Source organism: Molothrus aeneus, chromosome 25, assembly GCF_037042795.1.
Source record: "Molothrus aeneus isolate 106 chromosome 25, BPBGC_Maene_1.0, whole genome shotgun sequence".
Lineage (NCBI taxonomy): Eukaryota > Metazoa > Chordata > Aves > Passeriformes > Icteridae > Molothrus > Molothrus aeneus.
In genome coordinates, this window is record NC_089670.1 from 4007182 (window position 1) to 4032243 (window position 25062).

A 25062-nucleotide genomic window follows, 5' to 3' on the forward strand; every position below is an offset into this window, starting at 1 on the left:
AAGAGAAATCCTTGAACCTGTTACTGTCATGCAAGCTGCAGTTGTTTGTGGAGTGTGACTGATGTCCAGTAGAATGTAAAATATCTCAAGCTGAAAGGCCTTGGGGATATCATTAGAAAATGTCAGTGTCCCCCTCAGGATAAGTCAGATAGGATGTCAAGTGTCACTTTGCCTGATAGTAAAGAAACTTTTCCTTTGCATCAAAGGAGAGCTGTAGAAAATGCATTTTTCAGGATTAACTTAAAACATATAATTCACTGAGCATGCTTGCTGCATTAGGTCATCTGTTTGGGTATGTGGTAAGCAGACTGGGCTTCTTTTTCAACAAAGGAGGTTCACCAGTATCTCACAGTCTTCTGGGGCATTGAATTTATTGGTTGAAATAAAGCTCCTCACCTCTTTAAAAAGCCTTTCCTTACAATGATCATACTGCCTGAAAAACACCAACCCAGCACACTGCAAATTAAAGCTTTTTCTCTCTGCCTATTTTTTTGGAGCCCTACTTTGTACACAGTGTTATTTGATCATGCTTACCCCAGGCTTCCCAGACATCAAAGCACAGTTTGAGCTAGAACTCAGTGCCCCACTGAAACACGAGCAGAGATCTACCTGTTTGATGGGGGGTGCTCTAATTTATTTTATTTTCTGCCTTGCTGTTTGCCCCCTGTGGGGGCTGCCTCCTGTGCATCAGATCCACGCTCAGCTGTGCTTCCTCACAGCCCAGTTTAGCAGAGAGGGCTCCTCCTGCCTTGCTAAAATCTGCCTCCTCCTGGGGATGTTCAGGAAGGCTGCCCAGCTGATATTGTCATTCCTGGGGTTCATGGTTTGTGTTCACTGGCTGCCTTGCAGTGTAATGTTTCAGAGTGGGGTATTAATAACTCAGCGCTGTGTGAATATTAAAAGAGGCTCATGTGTCTCAGTTAGGAAAGGGGATTAATGCAAAAATGCTTTTTTAAGAGCAGAGCTATGATGTGGAACCAAATCCAGACTGGTGTCAAATAAGCTGATGTGGCCTTTCCCAAGTTTTGGGTTTGTTAAAGTGCTGGTTTGTGTCTGGAGTTTTCCAGACAGACAGAGGGGTTTGCCTGAAATGTGCTGGGCCTCTCCCCTTCCACCTTTCAGTCTGGTGGAGAAGAAAGGAGAAAACCTAAGTGGGGAGGAGGCCACATGATAGCTCTGCAATCAACTGCTAAAATCCTTCCTTTCCTCTGGAAAGGTGGGTGAGGGTGCATTTGGGGGATTAAGTACAACAAAGTTACCAAAAACAGTACCTTAATCCTGTTTCTCTCTTTCTTCTCCCTTCACTCCATGCTTTCCATTCCCTGTTACTCATCCCTTTCTTTATGTATCTCTTTTTACTCATCCTCACCCTCCTGTGTCTCCATGGGACTCTGGTTGGTGCTGTGGGCTCCTGGCACGCACACAGCTCACCCTTTCTTTCTCCAATCAGGATGGCGGCCTAGTGGAAGAGCCCACTACTTCACCATTTTTGCCTTCACCAAGCCTGAAGCTCCCCCTTTCAAACAGTGCACTCCCTAATCAGACCCTGGGCGGGATTGCCTCAGGGCTGGGCATGCAAAACTTGAATTCTTCTAGACAGGTAAGGCTGTTGGGGGAGATCCCAAAGGGAATTTGGCTCTCTTGGAGTAGCTGCTAGTGCCTGTCAGCCTCTTTCCCAGGATAAACAGGTTTAAACTGGAGGTGCAACAGCTTTGTTCATGTGAAATATCAGAGAGGAGCTGCCTGCTGTGTAAATGTTTCACCTTACAGGACATAAAAGAACTGTGTAGTTGTAATTAGCCTGCTGATGACACATATCCATCCAGAAGAGACTGTAGTGTTGTAGATTTATACCCCTGAACCCTGGTGTGGCTCTGCCTCCATTGATGAGAAATCTCTTTTCTTGAGGCATTGCTAATTGTCCCAGACTGTAAGGCAGGGAGATTGCTCCAATTCATCTTTCCTGGCTGGTATAAATATTCTGTGATGAGATGGGGCTTTTTTATTCCTGCTCCAAGTGTCAAGGCATCTCAGAGTTTTAACAGGTGATAAGAAAGAAGCTGGGCTTCCAGCACCTGGGTGAGGTAGAGCATTGAGTTAAGGGGTTGTTTTGGCCTCTGTGTAGAACAGGTGAGAGGGAAAGAAAAGGAGAGGAGGTGAAGGGTGTGATAACTGATAACCACCGTGAGAGTGAGAAGCCATTATGTACTGTTGATTATGACAAGGTTATTTTTGCCATCAAACTGAAGTCCCAGCAAAGATATGAAATAACAACACAGAAAAACTTCATCATTCTGTTGTGGCTCTTTATTATGTATATTTTTTTAAAGTCAGTTTTCTTAAGGCAATACTTGTCCAGCACTTACAGCCCATTAAGCACAGCTTTCCAAAGCAGTCTCCACTAATAGCATGTCCATTATCAGTAGCTTTGTAAAATGACTAAGTCAAAAAACTGCTTAGCCAGCTGGAGGATGGGGTTACTGTGAGTTTAATGCCTCCATTCTCCTGTCCCTTACTATACAAATACAAACATTTTTGGCAAGTACTTTTGATTGTTCATCTTGTGACCCTCTAGGGTCCTGCATCCTTATAAAAACCATCTTCAACTTCAGCTGCCTTTTGTTCAGGCAGCTGTACAAAGTTTTGGGGGTTTGGGGTGTTGGGTACACGGCAATCTTTGCCTTGCCCAATTCTAAACTTTGTATGTGCTGGTCTCTTGATTCCTGCCTGTCATAATCACTAAGAATAAAGCCTGCACAGACAAGTAGCAGCCAGGTTGTGTCACTAAGTGCCTGTGTCACTGTTGTCCTGCTGCAGATACCGAGTGGCAATCTGGGTATGTTTGGCAATAGCGGAGCAGCACAAGCCAGGACCATGCAACAGCCGCAGCAACCGCCAGTGCAACCTCTTAATTCATCCCAGCCTAGTCTTCGTGCTCAAGTGCCTCAGTTTCTATCCCCTCAGGTCAGACAACACCTCACTCATGTTTTCCCTTTCCCTGGAACTCTTCCCATGTGCTCTGTCATGCTGCTGCCTGGCTGTGTCTGTGTTATTTGTTTGTTTCCTAGGCAGGAAGATGGGGCATGGCTGAGGTGTTCTCACATGCATGTCATATAATTACCCCTGAGAGCACATTCTTGGCCTCCTTTTTGCACAATGGTGTTTCTGAGGCATTTGTTCTCATCTCTTTTTTTATAAATGAACACTTGAGTACGGTTATTATGATTGTATTAGAGCCTCTTGCTAATTTTTTTGGTAGTTCATGGTGATAATAACATTGTCCAGCTGATGTGACTCTTATTAATGGCTCACACAGTTACCACTGTTAGAATTAAATGTACAGTGTTTAACACTCTTCTCTCCTTTAGGTTCAAGCACAGCTTTTGCAGTTTGCAGCAAAAAACATTGGTCTCAGCCCTGCACAGTTAACCTCGCCAATTAATAATCCTCAGCATATGACGATGTTGAACCAGCTCTATCAGCTGCAGCTGGTAAGTTAAAAGACATGGCAGATAAGTTCTAAATCAGAATTGAAGGCATGAAGATAAAATAGGAGAATGACTACATTTTTAAATGACATGACAGATCTTCAAAACAATCAGCTGCTGATTTCTTTGGTAAAGTTTCTTTTTAAAGAAGCACAGTAATTTTTTTTTTTTTTTTTGCCTCGGGCTTTATAAATAGTCATTTGTGGAATAATTATCCTTTACAGCTGATCAGTGGAACTAAAAATCAGCTGTCTTCCTACTGGTGTGAATAACACAGTGTGTTCTCAAACAGCACTGGCCTGTGTGTTACATGTCAGTGGAAAGATTAAACTGGACACATGTGTCACAACAGAAAGAGAAATCTTGGCAGTGCTGGTCACCTGAGCTCCCTACAGAACTTCTTCACTTGCCTCACTGAAAAATAAAGCTTAGGGTGAATTTCCTTTAGTTAATGGAGTGTATATTAAACACGTCATGTGATAAGAACTGCTGCTTACTTCTGTGTACTTCTGCCGTGTTTGCAAATTTTACATCTGTATTTTTAATGCATATGAAAATACTTAATTGGATTTTAAGAATTTTTTAAAAAGAGATATTGTGAACTCAGTATTGGCCAGGGTTAAACATAAAAATACAGATGACAGATTAGTTCAGTTGCTGATCTCAGTGTGCTAGTCAAACTCTTTTATTCAGTGTTTGATACTGTTATTCATTTCTGATTATTTTCTCTAGTTTTGAGGAGCACAGCATTATTCTCATAATAATAGAACACTACCCAGCTACTTGAAAAATACAGAATTCCTTTGGATTTTGAATTTATCAAAATGTTGATGAATTCATCAAAGTGTTTCAGAGAAACTTACCTTGCCAAAGAATTTGCTGCCAAGCCAGCAACCTGAAAATTGTGGATTTTTTTCAGGAATAAAGCAGCACAAGTGATTTAGCTAGAAAGTGTTGGCAGAACTCAAAATGGCCAAACCAAAACCAGCAATCAGTATTTATACTATTTGTATAATATCATAAACTTCTATTTTAATTTTTGCTTTGTGTTACAGTTATTTCAGAAAAAAGTAGGTTCCTCTCTTTAATGACCGCTTTTTGCCATGTGGACTTATTAGTTGTTTTTGTTTTAAAAATGAACATGGGACTTAAATAAATGCATTTTAAAATGCATTTGCAACAGGATTATTACTGTTGCTTGGTGGAGCGTTTTCAGAGCACTGCAGAGTTGGCCTTTTCTGTGCTGTGGTGCAGCAGAGCAGCTGGAGGGAGCGTGCTGAGTGTGCTGTGTCTGACTGTCCCTGTCCCCACAGGCATACCAACGTTTACAAATCCAGCAGCAGATGTTACAGGCTCAGCGTAACGTTTCCGGACCCATGAGACAACAGGAGCAGCAAGTAGGTGTCCCTGCCAGCCCAATCTCTGCTTCAGGAGTTGGTTTCAGTAGCTTGGAGAGGCTCAGTGACATTACAGCAAAGCAGCTAAAGCATCCTTAAATCAGGGATGCAGTGTGTGTGGCTTGAGTGCTGGGCAGGGAGGGTGCTGAGTAAAAATAAAATAAAAAATAAAGCTTATAAATAAAAAATCAAAAAAATCCACAGCCTTGCTGGAGGAAAGCTCTTCAGCCCTTTGCACAGGCAGTTTGTATTTGGAAGGAGGTGTGCAGTGTGTTGTTTTACTGTAGAGAAAGGCAGAGTGTTTGTTGTTACAGCAAAAAAAGCATCCTTAAGTCAGGGATGCAGTGCGTGCCTTGAGTGCAGGGCAGAGGGGGTGCTGAGTACAAATAAAATAAAAAATTAAACTTTTAAATAAAAAATAAAAAATAAAAAAAATGCACAGCCTTGCTGGAGGAAATCTCTTCAGCCCTTTGCACAGGCAGTTTGTATTTGGAAGGAGGTGTGCAGTGTGTTGTTTCACTGTAGAGAAAGGCAGAGAAGTGCAGTGTGTTTGAGTGGATTGCCCACTGACGAGTGTTTGTTGTTATAGCAAAGCAGCTAAAGCATCCTTAAATCAGGGATGCAGTGCGTGCCTTGAGTGCTGGGCAGGGAGGGTGCTGAGTAAAAATAAAATAAAAAATAAAGCTTATAAATAAAAAATCAAAAAAATCCACAGCCTTGCTGGAGGAAATCTCTTCAGCCCTTTGCACAGGCAGTTTGTATTTGGAAGGAGGTGCAGTGTGTTGTTTCACTGTGGACAAAGGCAGAGGAGTGCAGTGTGTTTGTGGATCGCCCACTGACGGGTGTTTGTTGGCTCTCTCCCTGCAGGTTGCACGTACAATCAATAACATGCAGCAGCAGATCCAGCAGCACCAGCGCCAGCTGGCCCAGGCCCTGCTTATGAAGCAGCAGCCTCCCCCTCCACATCTATCTTTGCACCCCTCTGCAGGCAAATCAGCCATGGATAGCTTTTCACCCCATCCCCAGGCTCCCGGCCTTCCTGACCTGCAGACCAAAGAGCAACAGTCTTCACCGAACACCTTTGCTCCTTACCCTCTTGGTGAGTGTCCTCCTGCAGCAGCTCCTCGCTGGGAGCCCATCTCCTCAATTTACACCTCAATATTTTGCTCCACACTGTGACAAATACATCTATCTAAATATATATATCTATATATTTATGTATCTCTATATATATAAATATATATATATATATTTAGATAGGTATATTTAGATAGATATATAAATGTATAGGTATAGAATAGATATATATAGATAAAATATACAGATGGATAGATATAGATAGATATAGATGTATCGAGAGAGAGAGAAATATATATATATAATTATAATTTTATATATACATATATGTGTGTTTGGTTTTTTGTTTATTAAATAGCACTGAAATCACAGAACAAAGTCATACCTTTGTGGTTGCTGTACCTGCTCACCTGTGTTCTGCCTACAAATATCAGAATATTTGCCTAATTAACTCCTTATATATCACAGAATAATGAGGTTGGAAGAGACTTCTAAGATTGAGTCCAACCCATGCCCTATGTTGCTATTTATGAACTGAATATAAACAGCATCATGTTGTAAAATATACAGATGTCATATTGATAAACAGGAATATCATCTGGGAAAATGTTGTGCAAAGTCATCTTTCTGCTGTAATCAGCACTGTGAGGGATCAGTTTTGGTCGATGTATTTCAAGAAATGTGTGGATCAGTTTGAAGGAATGCAGAAAGATTGTAGTGGAGGTGATTAAACGTTTCAAAAACACAATTGGTAAGGAAAAAAATGAAATCCTCTGCTCAGAAGTCTAAAGAGAAGATTTAAGAATCTTCAGAAATGTAAGGGAGAGCTAGGAAGGCATTTTCTTGCATTTCCTAATGCAAGAGGTAATAAACTTAAGTTGCATAAAAGAAGATCTAGTCAGGCATTAAGGATCACTTAAGCAGAGTAGAGTACTGGAATAAATTATTTAGGAAGTTCCTGAAATCTTTACCAGCATTTTCTGGTAGGTTAGACATAGATCTGTCAAATATGATTGAAGTCAAAATAATTGATTGGGCCTGGATACAGAGGGAACAGAGCAACCTTTCAGACCTGTTTGCTGTGTGATTGTTTGATGTATGCTACAGACTTCCTTTTTGACATAAAGGAATTAATTTAATCTCTTTGTGACTCTCTTTATGCTGAATACAATAGCATTGCCAAGCTTTATCTGCCATGCAGCAGTTAAGAAGGTAATTCTGACTGCTGTGGTGAGCTGTTGTGGCTGAGAGCATCAGAATGCAAAAAAATTTGTGAATTAAAGGCCTAACTCTGAGAGGGTCTTATGATATCTCAGCTTTCTGTGATCTGCTAACATTCAGGATTATATATCAAGAAAGACCCAGATTCATGTCACAGAAGCATTTCAAAATTATTCCCTTAATAACAGTCTGAGTGATTCTGTTCTGTGTATACAAAATAGAAACCAGTTAGTGCAGAACCTGCTATGAAAAACAGCAGCTGTTTTTCTGACCTTTAATTGCTTCCTTTTTTGGGGGATTTTTAGCAAAATGAAGTGGCAGACATCGTGGGGGGATGCTGGGGAGACATGAGGAATGTTTTGGCTTAGCCATGGAATGGTGCAGACTGGTTTAAACTCAACATTCCGGTGCATTCTTCCAAGAAAAGTGAAGAGACTGCAAGTAGAAACACTGACAGCTTTAAAATATTATCCCTACATCTTGTTTCCCCCCCTTTTTACCAAGGTTTTAACTTTCTTCTAAATTCATTGTAGTTCTGTTAGTGTTCCATAAAAGCAAAAATTCTTTAAAATGTGCATTGAAAATGCCACACATGCATACAGATACCTGAAAATCAATATTGAGTATTTCTTGTGACTGGATTTCAAATCCAGCTTTTCCATCCCTCAGTGTATGATGGATTTCTAAGGATCTCTTTCCCCCCCAGCTGGACTGAACCCGAACATGAATGTAAATAACATGGACATTACTGGTGGTTTGTCAGTGAAGGACACTTCTCAGTCCCAGTCTCGCCTTCCTCAGTGGACACACCCCAACTCAATGGATAATCTGTCTAGTGCTGCTTCTTCTCTTGACCAGAACTCCAGCAAGCACGGTAATGTCCCCTGGCATTGTCCCCCCCATGTCCCCTGCCTTGCCTGGCTTTTGGTGATTGCAGCCACAGTGCAATTGCAATTTTTTCTCTCGTGTTCCTTTTTTGTGTAAGTGCTCACAAATGCTTGGTAGTCTCTAAACCTCTGAGATTTTATAGATGGTTTCTGCAGTGAAGGGCTTGCAGCTGTCACTCCCTGCATGCAGTGTAGGAATGTATTTTTCATGTGTTGAATTTTGTTGCTGAGAACATGGAGTTCAAGTAAAACAAGCCTTAAGTGTTGGCAAAACAAGTCCCACAATCTTCCCCTTATTCCAGACCTACATACCTTCAATCCAAAAAAACTTTACATTGGCTTTCTCCCACAATTTTTCCAGTATTATCAACCTTTCCTTGTGCAGAGTATGATGGATTACATAGTTACTCAGCCTAGAGTTAGGGGCAAAAACTTCTTACTTTTCCAGAAGGGATTGCTAATCTGTTTGAACACCTTTATCCTTAACGCCTCCAGTATCCTGAGCCAGTTATTCCTTTATTTCCTGTATCAAATTTATTCTGTTAGAACATGGGGCTCTGTTAACTTTATTATATCCTGGATTTTATTCTGAGCAGCATGAATTACTTCTTTTACAGCAGTTTTTTATTCTGCAAGTAGCTGCACTGCTGATGCCAAATTGTTGTTTGATAGTTTGTAGGAACATGAGAACAGCCATTTCAAATCATCCATCCTGTCAGCACTGAATGCCTGGGGAAGGATGAGATGAGGGATATTCCTTGGTATGCTGCCTCAGCAAGTTCCTATTTACCAACAGTGTGATGATTTGAATTACTTAGTCTCTTTTTGGCAGGAATTTAATGCAGAATTCTTTAACTTGAGTATCTAGATTGTACCAGCAATGTGTCTCTCATCTGTAATCCCTGCTAGGGCTTCAGATGCCATTAAGCTTGGCTTACTGCATTTGCATTTTAGTTTTCTTTTTATCTTTGTAATACAGAAAGGAAAAAAAAAAGGCAAATAATAACAAAACATATCCTGCTGGAATTCCATCCTACAACCTCTATTTGACTCCTTGCAGGTGCTATCCCTGGAGGTTTGAGTATTGGTCCTCCGGGCAAGTCCTCCCTCGATGACTCCTACGGCCGCTATGATCTGATGCAGAACAGTGAGTCTCCTGCCAGCCCACCTGTAGCTGTTCCTCACAGCTGGTCACGTGCCAAATCCGATAGTGATAAGATTTCCAATGGCTCCAGCATAAACTGGCCACCAGGTAACTCAATCCAAGCCTTGCTGCTGGGCTGGTGTCCCTCAAACGTGTTGTTGAGTCCTCCTGATGTGTAGGAGTGTGGCATTCACACTCTGAAAAATCCCTTTGCCCAGGGTTTTTCTCCTGGGAAGCTGAGAAGCCTCAGAGAAAAGGAAAACAATTATTTAATTTGCTTCTCCTGTGTTTTGCTCATGTGGAATGTGTTTGGAGATTGTTTCATTAGTTTCTGCTGTGAATTATTTTGACTCATTGGCCAGTCAGGGCCAAGCTGTGTCAGGACTCTGTAAGGAGTCACAAGTTTTCATTATTATCTTTTTAGCATTCAGTAAGCATCCTTTCTGTATTCTTTAGTATAGTTCAGTATAGTATTCTTTAATATAATACAGTATTATAAAATAATAAATTAGCCTTCTGAGAACATGGAGTCAGAATCATCATTCCTCCCTTCATCAGGGCACCCTGTAAATACAACACAGGAGCTTTGGAGAATTACAACCTCACACATTTCTCTTTTTATTGTGTTGGAAACAGAGTTTCACCCAGGAGTGCCATGGAAAGGACTGCAGAATATTGATCCTGAAAATGACCCTGATGTTACTCCTGGCAGTGTTCCAACTGGGCCTACCATAAACACCACGATACAGGATGTGAATCGCTATCTGCTCAAGAGTGGAGGTAAACAACAAACTGCTTCCACATCTGTGCATCATTTCTTTTCCCTTCCAAAAAAGGGTTGGCCTCATTTGTTAAAGATTAACATATTTTTTGCATGTGCTCCTAATCTAATAATGCTTCTGCTCAGAACTGTCACTGAATATCCAGAAATAATTGTTTTAAAAGAAGGGATTAAGAAGTTTCTTGTTTTCCGTGGGAATGTAAATACTTTTATATTGGAAAAGGCTGTGAGATGTAATTTAAACTTCTGTGGTCACTGGAAGTTTTTCTGACCTGTATCACAAGGTTTTGAACAATATTTTGCTCTCCACACTGCCCACCCTCCTCCATACTTTGTGAAATTCTCAGAAGACTCAATACAAAGTTCCACAGTGTTGCTGAGATAGCAGGCTTCTGGTACATTAATTAATTGTAGCTTTGTTAGAAGATCAGTAAGCAAAATAAATTAGAACTGGTTTATCTCCAAAACCATAAAAGAAAAAAATTGGGAATTTACTAGTAAACTAATATTTCCCAGTGCTATTTCCATTCCTTTTGTCTTGGCAGTGCTTTCTTCAGAATAAAAAGGGAATTCTATTAAACAAGAAAGGATTGTGACTGTGCTACCTGTTAGCCACATGTGCTGGAAGTTGATCAAGGGAAAGGTGGCTTGGTTAATTGTGATCTGAGTGCCAAAATAACCAAGTTATCTGCACTCTGTCAGAGCACTGCAGTTGGCACAGGAATAGCATAACCAGGCTGTCCAGAAGGACCTGTCAGGAGTGAAAATGTGGGGTTTGTTTTAACAGTTACATCTGTGATACCAGCACAGATTGTAAATCTGTGACTCCCTTGAAGTGGGGGTCCAGCTCTGGGATTTTTACCTCAGGTAAGGGATGTGAAACATGAGGGAAAGGAATGCAAAGTGTTGATTTTGGTTGTCTCTTAGCAAGAAGCAGCCTTTCTTTCAGCTGAAACATGAAGTATTTGGCTAATGAGTAAGGTTGAATTAACTTGAATGACTCCAAAGTGCTTCCAAGGGGACAGGCAGGTTTGAAGTTATAAAAAGAATAGCTGTAAAATGTTTAATTCAGTGGCACTTCAAATAGAGTTCACCCAAAAAATATTCCTCAGGCCAGAAGCCTAAATGTACAGAGCTCTACCTGTAAAATCAGATGAGATCCACTACAGGTCTTGCTGCTTTAGAGGAGGAACATGAGCTCTGTGGGTGCATAGTGTGCCTGTGGAATGAAGAAATAACTCCTCTCCTTAGAGAGAGTCAGCAAAGATGGACTTAGCAGAAGTAAACAGGCCCTCAAGAGGTCAGACCTTCTTAAAACCAGTGCCTCTGGGGGGTCAGTGTGTGCTTCTTTTCCTCATTAGCTTTTTAGCTTGGTAATAATACAATTTTAATAAAAACTCTAGTTGCAGAATCTGTTTCTTTCTGCTTGTATAACTGCAGCCTGAAGCACAGAGCTTGTGCTGACAGACAGAGCTGCTCCCCAGGTGAAGGGTCAGGCTGTGGGGTGTGCTGTCCTTGCCCTGTACACTTAGAAGCAGGTAAAACTTCAGCTTTTGGGTCGATTTTTGCTTTGCCCTGTTTGCTAATGAAGCTTTGCAGGCTCAGCTTCTATGAGCTGAGAGTTGTAGCCACAAGGAATCAAGACCATTTTCAACTCTGTGAGCTTTTCAATCTGCTGTAATTCCATATTCCATATCTGCTATAACCCTAATTCCATAGTTCCTGCCTGGGAATAGATTATTTCCAGACAAGACCTGATACAGAGTTCTGTTCCCTTAAACTGATGTCTGCATCAGTGTCCCTTGGAGCACAGGGAGGCTGCTTTAGGTGAAGTTTGGTTGGTTGCTGTTCCAATTGAAAACAAAGCCTGTGGTTTTTATTGAGCTGTGAGGGATGAGATTGTCCTTTTACTTCCTCCCTTCTACCTCAACACAGTGCTCTTTGCTACAGAGCTCACCCATTTTTATTAGTCAGTTAAAGATGTTTCAGTATCAGAGCCCATCTCTGTGTGTCAGGAATGATAAGTCACCCAGGATACACACTTGATTTTGTTGGTGGCTAGAGAGAATCATTCCAGCTCTCCTGGTCTTTGCAATGAAGATTTTTGATTTTATGTTCAGTTTCTTTGATTTGCTGCCAGTAAGGAAATTGTGCATGTGCTTAGATTATAAATGATTTACTGAGGTGGTTTTGTGCTATTTCATTTATGTTATCGGTTTGAGAAGAGATTGCTGAAATATATCTTCGCTTTTACTGAAGGTCTGCAAAAATTTAAAGATACTTGTGGGCTTTAGGATGTAGGGGAAATGTTTACCTTGAGTAATTTAGGACAGATCACCCGTGGTAAGAGGTTAATTTATCATACACATCTCTGCTGATCTACAATTCCCATTGCCTAAGTCAGCTGGCAGAGGACATTTATAATTGAAGCCTGTTCCTCTGAGACTAAACACTTTAACACTGACTTTTTGAGTCATGTATCTTAAAGGAAATGCAGAATTTTCCTTCTGCACTACAACTGTTCCTGTGCCAGCTTTCTTCTCTTTCCTTCTACTTTATCATGCTTCCAGCAACATTTCATTCCTAGACTTCAGAGACCAGGCTGATTAAGGAGAATGCCTTGCATGGTTTGTATTTGCACATAACAGATTTGCTTATTTCACACCAAACATCATTATGCCCATCTTTCTTAGTTGCTTCTCTGCTGGTTCTGCAGGGTCATCCCCAACATCATCTCAGAATGCCACGCTGCCTTCATCGAGTGCCTGGCCGCTTAGTGCCTCCGGCTACAGTAGCTCTTTCAGCAGCATTGCATCTGCACCTAGCATTGCAGGTACGGCCTTTCTGCTTCCACAGCTTCTGCATTCCCAGGAAAAGGCCCTAGGGAGTGCTTTTCCAGTGCTTGCAGGAGTGCTGCCCCAGGCACAGGTGTATTTGGAGCCCTGTGCTGGGTGGCAGCTCTCCTGGCAGCTCTGCGGTGGGGAGTGGTGGATGGTGAGCCCGGGACTGCGCTGAGGAAAAATGGATTTATTCCACCTGCTGTCACTCTGGCATCGAGATCTGTGGGGGAGGAACACTGCCCAGGGCCTCAGCAGGAACAGACCCTTCCAGGAAGAGCTGATGTGAAATTTGTGTAAAAAACTCACTGTTAAAAGTGACACACCTTCAGCTCAGAAAAAGCTTCAGTAGTACCTCCAAGGGGTGCTTTTTGCATGGCTCTTGGGGTTTGTTTTGGGGCTCTTCAGTGTCTTTTAATAGTCAGGCCAAAGCCTGATGCTCCCCTCTATGGGTGAGCTAAATAATTACCCCATTTTCTTTACTGAGCTCTAAATTCAGGAGCTTCTTTTTGCAAAACACGGAAACTTGCTTGCAAACTGGCTGCCTAAATATGCAGTTTGTCCCATTATAAATTTTTATTGGGCTGTATAGGTGGATTAGATAAGAAGATGCTGATCCACTGAAACCCCTCCACTTCTCTGAGGGTGCAGCCTCTGGGTCAGGCTACAGAATGCAAAACAAAAAGAACTTGCTTGGGATGTTTTCCTCCAGTGAAAGGAAAAGAAAGGAGTGGCTTGCTTTTCTTTATCTGCCATGCATTTCTGCTTTATTTGCTGCCTTGTTTTTGGTTGTTTTTGCAGTGTCATCTAATGTTTGTGTTACCTCCATGACAAGTAGTGACATAGCAACACCTGGCCTGTGGTGCTGTGCCTCTGTTGGGTGCCCCAGCACAGGCTGGGCTGCTCTGAGCTCTCAAACTCAGACTTCCTCCTCTCCTCTCACCATTTTACCCTCATTAATGTCCTCATTGTCATTGTCAAATTATTTCTGTTGCTACAATTTGCTAGAAGATGGGAGAGTGGTTGCCCTTTCACTTAAATAGTTATACTTAAATATGAAATAATTGAGTTAAACGATTTAGATAAATGGAGGCAATCTGGGGAATGTGTGTGTATGTAACTGAGTCTGGAATTTTGCAACTGGTAAATTTGGCTTTGGGATTCATAAAATTACTCAGTGCCTGCCTGATGTCTTGAATCACTGAAACTTAAATCTGCCAGTTCTAGTTTTATAAAAATTCACAAGCTCTTTGCATCGTGAACTTTATCAGACCAATTTTTTTTTTATTCTGTGCAATCAGCATTAAAACATTGGGGCAGCACAGTCAGAGCATCATTTGCTGGGGCAGAAGATGCAGGATTTGTGTCCCTTTCAGTCCATTGCTGCCCTCCATGTTCTGCCAATGCTGGTAACAGCAGGACTGTGCTGTGACAGGGAAACTGGGCTCTGATTGCACAGCACATGTTGGTATCAGGAGGAAAGGCTAAAGGTGAATAAAGATTTGTTTTGTTATCCATTATTGAAATCAATTCAGTCTGCCCCTCTGAATGCTGTACTGTGTCTAATGTTCTTGAGTTTGTGTTATTTTATAAAACTTTGTATTGGCAGTTAGAGCAGTAAGAGTTTGAAAACTGATCAGGGAAAAAACAAGCAACAGCAGAAGGTTATAAAGACTGAAGGGTTGTGCTGTGGTCTGACATTCTGAGGACTTAGTTTTTCTCAAAGATACTTGGAAAAAAGAGTATAGGTTACTTCAAATATTCAGAAATAAAGTTTTTGTTGGTCTTTGATCTTTAGAATTTTAATAATGCATCAGAAGAACATATGGATATACTGAATTCTTTATATTAGGTAAAATGAGTTGTGAAAGAAAAAGTATTTAGGTCCTGTTAAACCTTTGAGAGAGACAATCTTGAAGTGTTTCATTATAATTTTGGTGAAATCAGATTGCAAATACCAATGTCCATTTTCTGGACTTCTTTCCATGTATCATCTTTTAAAGGAAAACAAACCAACAGATTTTCAAAAGGGAACTTGAATGTAGCAGGTAGTGTGAGGTTCAGTAAACACAAAAGTACTGAAAATTGTGAGCAGTGGTTTAAGTAGGTTCAAATATAGGATTATTCTAATATATTCAATGTAGGATTTGTATGACTGGATGGTTCAGAAAGTTGTTCTTGTCCTGCTGAGAAGCTGGGAGGATGTAGCCCAGGATGCCCATTGGTGAAGAACACCCAAATACTGTTTTTCTGTTGCAGGTAAACTGTCAGACATCAAGTCCACGTGGTCCTCTGGCCCAATCTCTCACACCCAAGCCTCTCTGTCCCACGAACTCTGGAAGGTACCCAGAAACACTACAGCTCCAACCAGACCTCCTCCAGGCTTAACCAACACCAAGCCATCCTCCACGTGGGGTGCCAGTCCCCTGGGCTGGACCAGCTCTTCTTACTCCTCTGGTACTCACTGCTCTCTTTTCTGCCTTCTTTTCAGCATTGTTTGCTTCTACTCTGCCTGTGAGGCTCCAGAAACCAGAGTTTTAACACAGCTGGAGTGTTCTGTGCTGGGGATGCATCTCCTGTCTCTGTATTTCACTTTGAATAAGTTGTAAATGAAGCATCTTTCAGCTGGTCATGGTGGTGATTTTACATAGGAATTGTTCAATTCCTTTAACTCCCAGCTAGGGTTTTTTTCTCTAGTTCCTTAATTTCTAAAAATGTCTTTCAAACATGTGTCCTGTTCTGTGGTGTGGTCTAAGACTCCAGGAGGAACCTGTGGAATTTAATATGGAACACATGGATGTGAAGCATTTAGGACCTGATGGCATTGCAGGGCTCTCAGGGAATGTCTGAATTTTTTCATGTTGACCCCTTTTTTTATATGCCTTTGTTTGCTTTAATATTAATATGAGAAGCCATGGATCTGGCTAAATATATATATCTATATTTAGATATCTCTATCAATATAAATATAGACATATATGCAGATATTACTTCTATTTTATAAAGCTCTTTTAATAATCTGATTACACACTAAGTTGAGAATTAAATTCTTCCCTCTTCCTGCCATTTATTTTGAATGTTTCTTCACCAAACTTCCACCTGGAAGGGCAGATAAAGCTGCTCCCAGGGTTCTCTCTGGAGCACTTACAGGATGCACTGTGACTCTCAAATGCCACTCATAAATATCAAGCTTGTACAGCTTCTTACTGTAAAGCACCAGGCTGAGGTTGTTAGGGCAGGTTTTTTGGTTATGTTCTTGTATCTTCAATCAGAACATTGTCAGTGCAGAAATACCTGTTTTGAATAACTCATACACATTAATCTGTCATTGACAAGAGAGCAGAGTGCTGCAGTGCTATAAAAATCTTTATTAGCAGGCAGCATTCTGAGCCTGGACATCAGAACTGCTTTTAAAATGTGTCTTCCAGATTAATTCTAATGCATCCTGAGGATCCAGCTTGTTGCAGTGCCATACCTGCATCTGTTAGTTCCCTAATATTTATTCTGGGAGTATGAAAAATGCCACAGATCTTTGAAAAGGAACAAGAGCAGCTTTTCATTCAGCAGCCGTTCCTTCCAAGGGAGGCAGTAAATCAAGATGTGAGGAATTGCAGGATTTGTTTTCAGCAGCACTGAGGCTTGTTAGTGTGTTGTGATTCCAGATGAATGTGCTGTAAGGTGCTCTCCAGAGACCTTGATGAAATGTTTTGTTGTGGAATTTGTGTTGCAGGTTCTGCATGGAGTACTGACAGCTCAGGGAGAACAAGCAGCTGGCTGGTTCTGCGGAACCTCACCCCCCAGGTAACTGCAACTGTGCAAAACTGGCCAGGAAAAAACACTGCCATTTAAGAGATGATGAGAACAGCATTCAGCAGCCTTGGCCATTTGATTCATTTGAAAGAGGAATAATTATTCTGCATTTATCACCTGTCTTCTACAGGGCATTTGTTAAGTTTTCAAAGTGCTGTCAGATCAAGTATGAATTTTCAAACCTGTAATTAGTCATTCAGTGGGCACCATTTCTCTGTGTGTAACTTTGGAGGTGAATGATGTTGTAAAGCACAGACAGAGGTGTAAAATCTGATTTTCCTATGGGTTTCCACATCCTCTACTTGTCCTTCACAGTGTCATTCCAAAGGGAGAATGTAAGCCACAAAACTTTAGATATAGACATCCAAATTAATCTTGGGGAAAATTTAATTACATTTATGAAGTGTGTTTTCCCTTTGACTTATGTCTGGATTTCTGTGGATGTCTAATGATAAATATAATTTGTATAACCTAAATTGAAACAATTTGTCCTCTGGACTGTAGGGAATTCTTTAAAAATCGGGATATGTCCCTCAATGAAGAGAGCAATAAGTGTGTAATTAAGTACATTACTTTCACTTGTACTCACTCTTTAGCTTTTAAACACTTGTTAATTAAGCATTTAAGGTAAAATGACAACACCACAACTAACCTGTTGGAATTTTAAACCTTCTGTACTAAAAGGCACAAACCCACTAGAAAATACTACATTTGATCTGAGGCTATAAAAAAAGCTTCCAAAATTAATTAACAGCACTGGGATTAAGGGTGTGTAGTTTAATTAGAAGTGTGAAATATCACCGGTTTGGGAGATAATACTTCTTTGGAGAAAAGTGGAAAAAAACTTGTTTATTAAACAATAAAACTTAAACAATATTAAACAATAAAACCTAAAGTTTAAAAATCTAAAAACTTAATGTTAAAAAACTTAAAGTTTTAAAATAGCAACATATATAAAACAAAATAGAAGTTTTAGGATAGTAACTAATCCTTCTTCACCTTTTCCTCCATAGGTTTGGGTAATATAAAACAAAATAGAAGTTTTAGGATAGTAACTAATACTTCTTCACCTTCTTCTCCATTTGGGTAATATTTTTTTGGGTAATATAGTTTTGGGTAATATTTTTTAATTAGACAGAAAAGTCCACATTGTGGACTTGGAAGGATTAGTTATTGAGTTAAAAGTAAAATAATTTAAGTATAATTCCTTAATTAGATCATTTAGCCTTAAAAAACCTTATATAGAAAAATAATTAACCATTTGGTAACTTATTAGTAAAATACTATAGAACTCACAACTTATAATATGGATAAAAATAATAATAAGGATAATAGTAATAATAAATATGGATAAATAATAATAATAAATATGGATTAAAATAAACATCTAAGTGTAAACACAAAAGACCATCTCAAAGCCTTCAATCCCACCCTGAAGAGGAGCAGAAGAGCAGGCAGGAGGCAGCAGTAACCTTTGCCCTGTCCCTGCAGATCGATGGCTCCACGCTGCGCACGCTGTGTCTGCAGCACGGCCCCCTCATCACATTCCACTTGAACCTGACCCAAGGCAATGCTGTGGTCCGATACAGTTCCAAGGAGGAAGCAGCCAAGGCCCAGAAGTCTCTGCACATGTAAGTTCCTGCTCCTTCTTTTTTTTTTTTGTTACAAAGCCATTCTAGCTCAGAAAAGATTTTCTTAGGCGTAACCGATCACTAGTTACTTCAATCTTAATTTTTAAGATTACCTAATGGGAGAGGAAAAAGTGAACTGGGGGTAGATACTGAATGAGGGGGTGTTAGAAAACTTAAATCAGCATAAATAATTGTTGTGGTGCACCCTAAGTCCCAGCTAGGTGATATCAGGGGTGTGACACATCCCCCTTTGGAGCCCTGTAGAATCAAAAATGCAGCAGCACGGGGCCTGGGGTGGACTGGGGTAACTTTATTTGATGGCAAAACCCCCCAAGTCCAGGGTCCCAGGACCCCAACCTGAGGGCAAACAACAGCTTATAAACAGGGGAGGTCTCAGGGGAGGATATAATCTTTAACTAATCTGAGAACTGGGGCTGGAACACAAGGCAGGGAATACAATGTGGAGGATTTCAAGGGAGGAGAACAGTTTAAGTCAACTAATGGGGTTTGGAAGGATACAAAACTGACAGGGAAGTTTTTAAAGGGAAGGGCAGGCCCTGGGAGGGATTGACATTTAATGGAAGGAAGAGTAAGGAGGGTTCTGGGAAAAGGGTAGGGACAGGAGGGGTTTGAAACTTGGCAGGGAGTGGTCAGGTAACAAACAGAAAAACTGATACTGAACAGAGCTGAATAACAACGAGGGAACAAGTCTGATTTTAGAAACATAATATACAAAATGGGGGGCTTGTACCACTCCAAAGACAGGAGGAGGACAATACAGAGGGATTGCAAAACCACAAATTAAACAGTGAATATGGCAAATAAAGAAAAAGCACTACAACAATAATATCCTCAGTTAGGACTTGTCACCTCTAAGGCCACAAAGAAGTTGTAGGATGTGATGAGGATTCCAAAGGAAGCTCAGGGAGAGCACAGGACAAGGTTTTAGCTTTAGAGGGAAACAGAGAGGGTAAAACAATGCTAAATAAGGAGTGTGTTCATGGTGGTCACCTTTTTTTTTTAAGGAGTTCTGAGAGAAGTGTATGACAACAAAATCTGCTTTTTAGGAGTTTTACAATCAATGGGAGTAATTGGCATATGTGGTAAAATCAGTGCCACTGGGCAGGATGAAGAATATCTGCTTTTTAGGAGTTTTTAAATCAGTGGGACTAATTGGCATAAGGGCATAAGTGCTAAAATGGTAAAATCAGTGCCATTGGGCAGGATGAAGAATACAGAGAGTGATGTTTCAGGAGAATTACTTGGGTATTTAGAGAACTTGGGTATTTAGAGTTGGAAAGCAATTGCCTTTATCAACGGGTTATAGAAAGTACTGAGGCAGTGGGAGCATCATTTGGCTGGAGAGCTTCTGTCCTTATTCCTGAAGAGAATTGAGGCTCCAGGACATGTCAGTTAGAGGTGGTTTCCACATGTGTAGATTTGGGTGTTTGTGGATATAGAAAGGTGGATAGAAAGCAGGACAGAGCAGGCTTGGTTGAAGAGATGGGGATTGCTTAAAGTGAGGGGATATGGTGGAAGTTTTCACCTTGATTGCAGCTTGGGGGGAGGTGGATCCCTGTCACAGAATTTCTTGGGTTTGGAGGGACATTAAAGCTCACCCAGCCCACTCCTGCCATGGGCAGGTGTCACCATAGGACACAAAACAACAGGAGTGCACACACCAAGGTGCTCTCAAGGTGAAGAAAATGGAAGTTTATTTTCTGACTCCAACATTTATAGATTTCCAAAAGTGACAGTGGATTGGAGGGTGACAGTGCCACCTCTCCAATGACACTGGACAAACCAACACTCCATCAAATTTCTCCTCCTCCATAAAAGAATGCAAAACAACAAGTTATTTACAGAAGGCGTGTGAGAAAGTTCGTTACAAGAATGTAAACATCAGAAAATCTTAAAAAATCAGGGTGACAGGCAGGGACACCTCCCACTATCCCAGGCTGCTCCAAGCCCCATCCAGCCTGGCCTTGGACATTCCAGGGATCCAGGGGCAGCTTCTCTGGGCACCTGTGCCAGGGCCTTGGACATTCCAGGGATCCAGGGGAGGCTTCTCTGGGCACCTGTGCCAGGGCCTGCCCACCCTCACATTTTCCCCATACCCCATCTAACCCTGCTCTGTGTCAGGCTGAAGCCATTCCCCTTTGTCCATAGTCTCTGTCCATGTTCCCTGGAGGATCCTTCAGGCATGGGAAGGGTACAGTTAGGTCAGGAGTTAGGACTTCCTGACCCTTCCACTAAACAGCCTGAATTGCCCCCTGAGACAGCCCCTGCACAAGCTCCAACACCACAAACAAAGTCAGCACCAATCCTCACCCCCCAGTCAAAAGCAACCCCACTCCCTCTGAATAAAGCATGGCCACCCCACTAAAATCTGATTGGACTGACAACAGACCCCCACTATAGTAGGGGTAGTAACCCCAACACACCCCCTATAGCAAGCTCCCCCACCACCACAACCAACCCTATTCCAAGGCCATAACCACATAACCCTATCCCAACCACAGCCAAACCTGTCCCAAGGCCATAACCACATAACCCTACCCCAACCACAACCAACCCTATCCCAAGGCCATAACCAACAACACCCCAGTTAGCCCAGGCTTCTGGGTAAGGATCTGCTGCCAATGACACTGAATAAACAAACACCACCAACATCCCCCCTAAATAAACCATAGCAAACACCAATCCCAATTCCCTCAGCCATTCCTGACAGAAAGCACCCTTTACACCTGTCTTGGTTTGGAAAGACAGGAGTCTGCTAAGGAAGGCAGGAGCCTCCCTGAAATGGAGAATATAAACCCTCCCCACCCCTCCCAATTGCTATAAATTTTAAATTAAGGGGCTCTCTAGAAAAAAATATGGGAGCAGGAAATAACAGTTCTTTAATAGGGAAGAAAAAAAAAATAAAAGGATAAAATAATCAATGCAGTACACTAGAACAACACTGCCAGAGTCAGAACCCAGCCTGACACCCTGTGGGTCAGGGTGTTGGCAGCAGAACCATTGGAATTGTGGCTCAGCCCTCCTGCAGTGTCAGGGGTGGCTCTGCTGGAGCAGGGATCCTGGAGAAAGGTGCAGTCTCTTCCTCTGAAGATCCAGGGGAAGAAGAGGCAGCTGCTGTTCCTCTGGGAATCCAGTGCAGAAGCTGTGCTGGTGTTCCAGAATCTCAGATTATATCCAGGTAGGAATGCTTGGCTCCTCCCTCTGGGCTCACATCTCCCAATGGGATGCTGTAGTTCTTATCAGCCATGCAGTGACATTCAGTAGCTGTTATCAGCAGATGTCCCCTCCCCAGGGAGGAGTGGGTGTGGTCACTCAGAGAGAGATAAGGCAAACTGCCCACTTGACAAAAGACAACTACCATACAGATGGTGATAGAATACATCTTGCCTTGAAATCTGGAACAACAGCTCACACCTTGCTGTCCCTCAGGTGTGTCCTGGGCAACACCACCATCCTGGCGGAGTTTGCTGGTGAGGAGGAGGTGAACCGGTTCCTGGCGCAGGGGCAGGCGCTGCCGCCCACCTCCAGCTGGCAGTCCAACACTGGATCCACGCCCGGCCGCCTGGGCTCCTCGGGCAGCTCCCACGGGCTGGTGCGCCCCGACGCCGGCCACTGGAACCCCCCGTGCCTGGGGGGCAAGGGCAGCAGCGACCTGCTCTGGGGGGGGGTGCCCCAGTACTCCAGCAGCCTTTGGGGACCCCCCAGCGCCGACGACGGAAGGGTCATCGGGAGCCCCACGCCCCTCAACACCCTCCTGCCGGGGGATCTGCTCAGCGGGGAATCCATCTAGGAGACACGGTGGAAGTAACAATCATCAGCACTAAAGGAGAACAGAGAATTGAAAAAAAAAAAAAAAATTAAAAAAAAAAAAAAGAATTAAAAAATGGTAACCCTTTCCAGTCCCGGGCTTGATGAAGAATCCAGCTTTAACCCATGAGACTGGCAGCCCTCCTTAGTACCTCTGTCCAATATTGAATCTGAAACTGCAGAAGTCCTTGTGAACTGTTCCTGAAACAGTATGGGCTCCTTTGGTCAGTGTCACATGCTAATGACAGGTTTTACTTTTTTCATGGCTTTTTTGTTTTGTTTTGTTTTGTTTTATGTCGTCTTTTTATGTTTGTATGGTGATTTTTCAAAACCAAGTATAAAAGCTGCTTAGAATAGGTCTATCATGAAGGGCACTTTTCAGAATTTGGGCTGGAAAGGGTTATTTTATCAACTTGGGGGGGGGGTGGGAAGGGGAAATGAAAGCCTATTTAAATGAGCCTGTGACTATTATGCACATTACAGAGGCGGACCCAATAATCAGAAAGGGTGAAGTGTGATATTTTACCATTGGTACAGAAAAGTGACGATTCCCAGTGGCAACTCTGGACTGTACAGGTTGAGAGGGGGGGAGGGAGGGCAGGGTTGGGGTATCTCTGTGTCCACTACTCCCATGGATCTGCCTATGCACATTACCCTTGTTTCATTACTTTTTCATGTCATTTTTTAATCCCAAAAAATATAAAAAGTAAAAAAAAGAAAAAAAAAATCAACAAAGAAAGAAAAAAAATACTTAAAAAAAAAAGCAACAAACCATATCAACATGCAAATACTTGAATCCAGCAGGCCAATAACAAAATGTGAACACTTTCTGAGTTGAATTATTACACTTCCAGGTCAGCATCAGTACACAAAAAACAGGCTCTAAGAATTTTGTTTTTTAAAAGTTCAGACTCTATGTTTTTGTTGGGACAGATGTGAGTGAGTGTGTGTGTGTGTGTGTGTGTGTGCCTGTGTGTGCGTGTGCCCACGTGTGGTTTAACTCAACGTGTGAAGTTTTTTCCTTTGGTTCAGTATATGCTTTTTATTTGCTCATTGGTCAAATGTTTAATTGTTATTAGCTTCTAACTTTGCACTGAGTGTCCGCAGCCCTTCTTGTAGCTAATCCTGTAATGGTAAAAACACACAAAAAACAAAAAAAGAAAAAAAAAAAAAGGAAATTTAAAAAAAAAAAAAGGAAAGAAACTGATAGAAGGGGCCGGCGACAATTCACGTGTAAATGTTTACTCAAGGACTCTTATTGCATTTTAAAATTACAGTGTGTATCTCTGGAGAATAATATGTATATCTACCTTTAGCGGCTTTTTATTGTGGACTAATGCAAGAAAATTATTACCGGAGTATTGCACCATTTTTCCATTCGGAATATAAAGTTTAAAAAAAAAATACTCTTGTTGAACTGTGGCCATAGATAATTGTAAAGAGTTGATAGTTCCCTTGCAAGCAGGAACAGAAACAAGCACTTGGACATAAGTTTTGACTGCTTTTGGAGGAGCCAGGAGTTTTGGCTCCCACCTGTTTACAGACCTTTTTTTCTCCTTCAAACTTTAAAATAAAAAAAGGAATTAAAAAAAAAAAAAAAAAGAGAAAAAACAAAACAAAAAAAAGACTTCCATCGTAAAGAAAACTATTTTCAGAATGAAGATATGCTACTTCAGAGCTCTGGGATTGAACAGTGTTGTTGTATTATCCTTTTCTTTGGCCATTGCTGTGTACTATTTTTGTTGTTGTTTTCCTCCTCTTCGTCAAAGTGGCGAAAACTTTGTGATCACTATCTTGCACATGGTGGAAGATGTCTCAGGAAAGCCGGGTTTCCCGAGGAGCAACTCCACACCATTTCATGTATTTTTAAAACCCAACTCCTAGCACTGAAGATATTATTAAAAAACAAAATAAAATAAAAAAAAAAAGACAGTAAGAAAGAAGAAAAATACCTAATCTAATGTGTAGCAGTTACATATTTACCAAATAATGGACTCAAAAGAAATAGATGTTTGAAGAGTGCTTTATATATTAAAAAATCGCTTTATGTTTAAAAAAAGATCAATGTTTTTGATTGTTTTGAAAGGAAGAAAGACAATGGAATAACATACACTTCAAGTATGTTTTAAAAATTATATGAACATTGTGCTCCCTGCCTGCTTGGATCAGGAAACTTGTGCATTACATTTTTTTTTTTTTTTGGAAGATTAGCTTTTTAATGGTTTTATCAGATTTAAAGGGTCCTGCAAGATTGCAAATTAACAAAAGCTGGTTTTATAGAGGATCATGAACTATGCACAAACTGGGTTCAAGACTTGTTTTTTTTTTTTTTCTCAAGTTTTAGTAGTGTATTTAGCTGAATAACCTTTCCTCAGAGTAATTGCATCTCATTGCCATTACACGCCTCCTACATATATATTTTATATATACATATATATACACACACACACTTATATAAAATATGTATGTGTGTATGTGCGTGTTTACATACAATTTTCCATGCTGAAGTTTAGCATTGAGTTGTAGAAAAACTCCTGATATTTTCAAATTGGGAATGAAAATTTCTGTTGGAGGGGGTGGGGGGGGGAACTGGGTGGGTTTTGTTTTTAGGGGCTATTTTTTTTTTTTTTTTTGCCTTTCCTTTTGAATTAAAGATGTCTGTAACTCTGAGATTAAAAAGAAAACCAACAATTGTGGCTTTTAATGTTTATTCTCCTCATAGAATGTGATTGTTAAAAGAACATGCACCGAAAGTTGCTTTCAAGAGTACGAAGATTCTTTGAAACTTAATAAATTGCAGTTTTTTCTTGGCTGTTGAAATAATGTGTACTTTTCTTTTATGCAGGGGATACTAAATATATATATATTGTTAAAAATGTGAAGGTATTTCATGGAAGGAGTTTTACTTTTGAATGAGAATTCTGTGTACAGACAGGCAAACCCCTCCTGTTGTGGTCACCC

The 25062-nt window shown here is 41.1% G+C and overlaps 1 protein-coding gene across 12 annotated transcripts in view; it reads left to right on the plus strand.

Moving 5' to 3' along the window:
- The window catches only part of TNRC6C (trinucleotide repeat containing adaptor 6C), a 106730-nt gene extending 83857 nt beyond the window's left edge, over positions 1-22873 (plus strand). For 7 of the 12 annotated variants that reach the window (XM_066565752.1, XM_066565754.1, XM_066565753.1 and 4 more), the window contains 13 exons: positions 1427-1600; positions 2818-2964; positions 3369-3491; positions 4802-4885; positions 5753-5984; positions 7890-8057; positions 9131-9322; positions 9851-9994; positions 12712-12828; positions 15092-15289; positions 16563-16633; positions 18134-18273; positions 21724-22873. In XM_066565752.1, the coding sequence (XP_066421849.1) occupies positions 1427-1600; positions 2818-2964; positions 3369-3491; positions 4802-4885; positions 5753-5984; positions 7890-8057; positions 9131-9322; positions 9851-9994; positions 12712-12828; positions 15092-15289; positions 16563-16633; positions 18134-18273; positions 21724-22084 (2151 nt within the window). In that variant the 3' untranslated portion in view covers positions 22085-22873. The remainder of the gene's footprint in view (positions 1-1426; positions 1601-2817; positions 2965-3368; positions 3492-4801; positions 4886-5752; positions 5985-7889; positions 8058-9130; positions 9323-9850; positions 9995-12711; positions 12829-15091; positions 15290-16562; positions 16634-18133; positions 18274-21723) is intronic. The other 5 variants (XM_066565756.1, XM_066565761.1, XM_066565760.1 and 2 more) reach the window with 3 other exon arrangements.
- The last annotated feature ends 2189 nt before the right edge of the window (positions 22874-25062 follow it).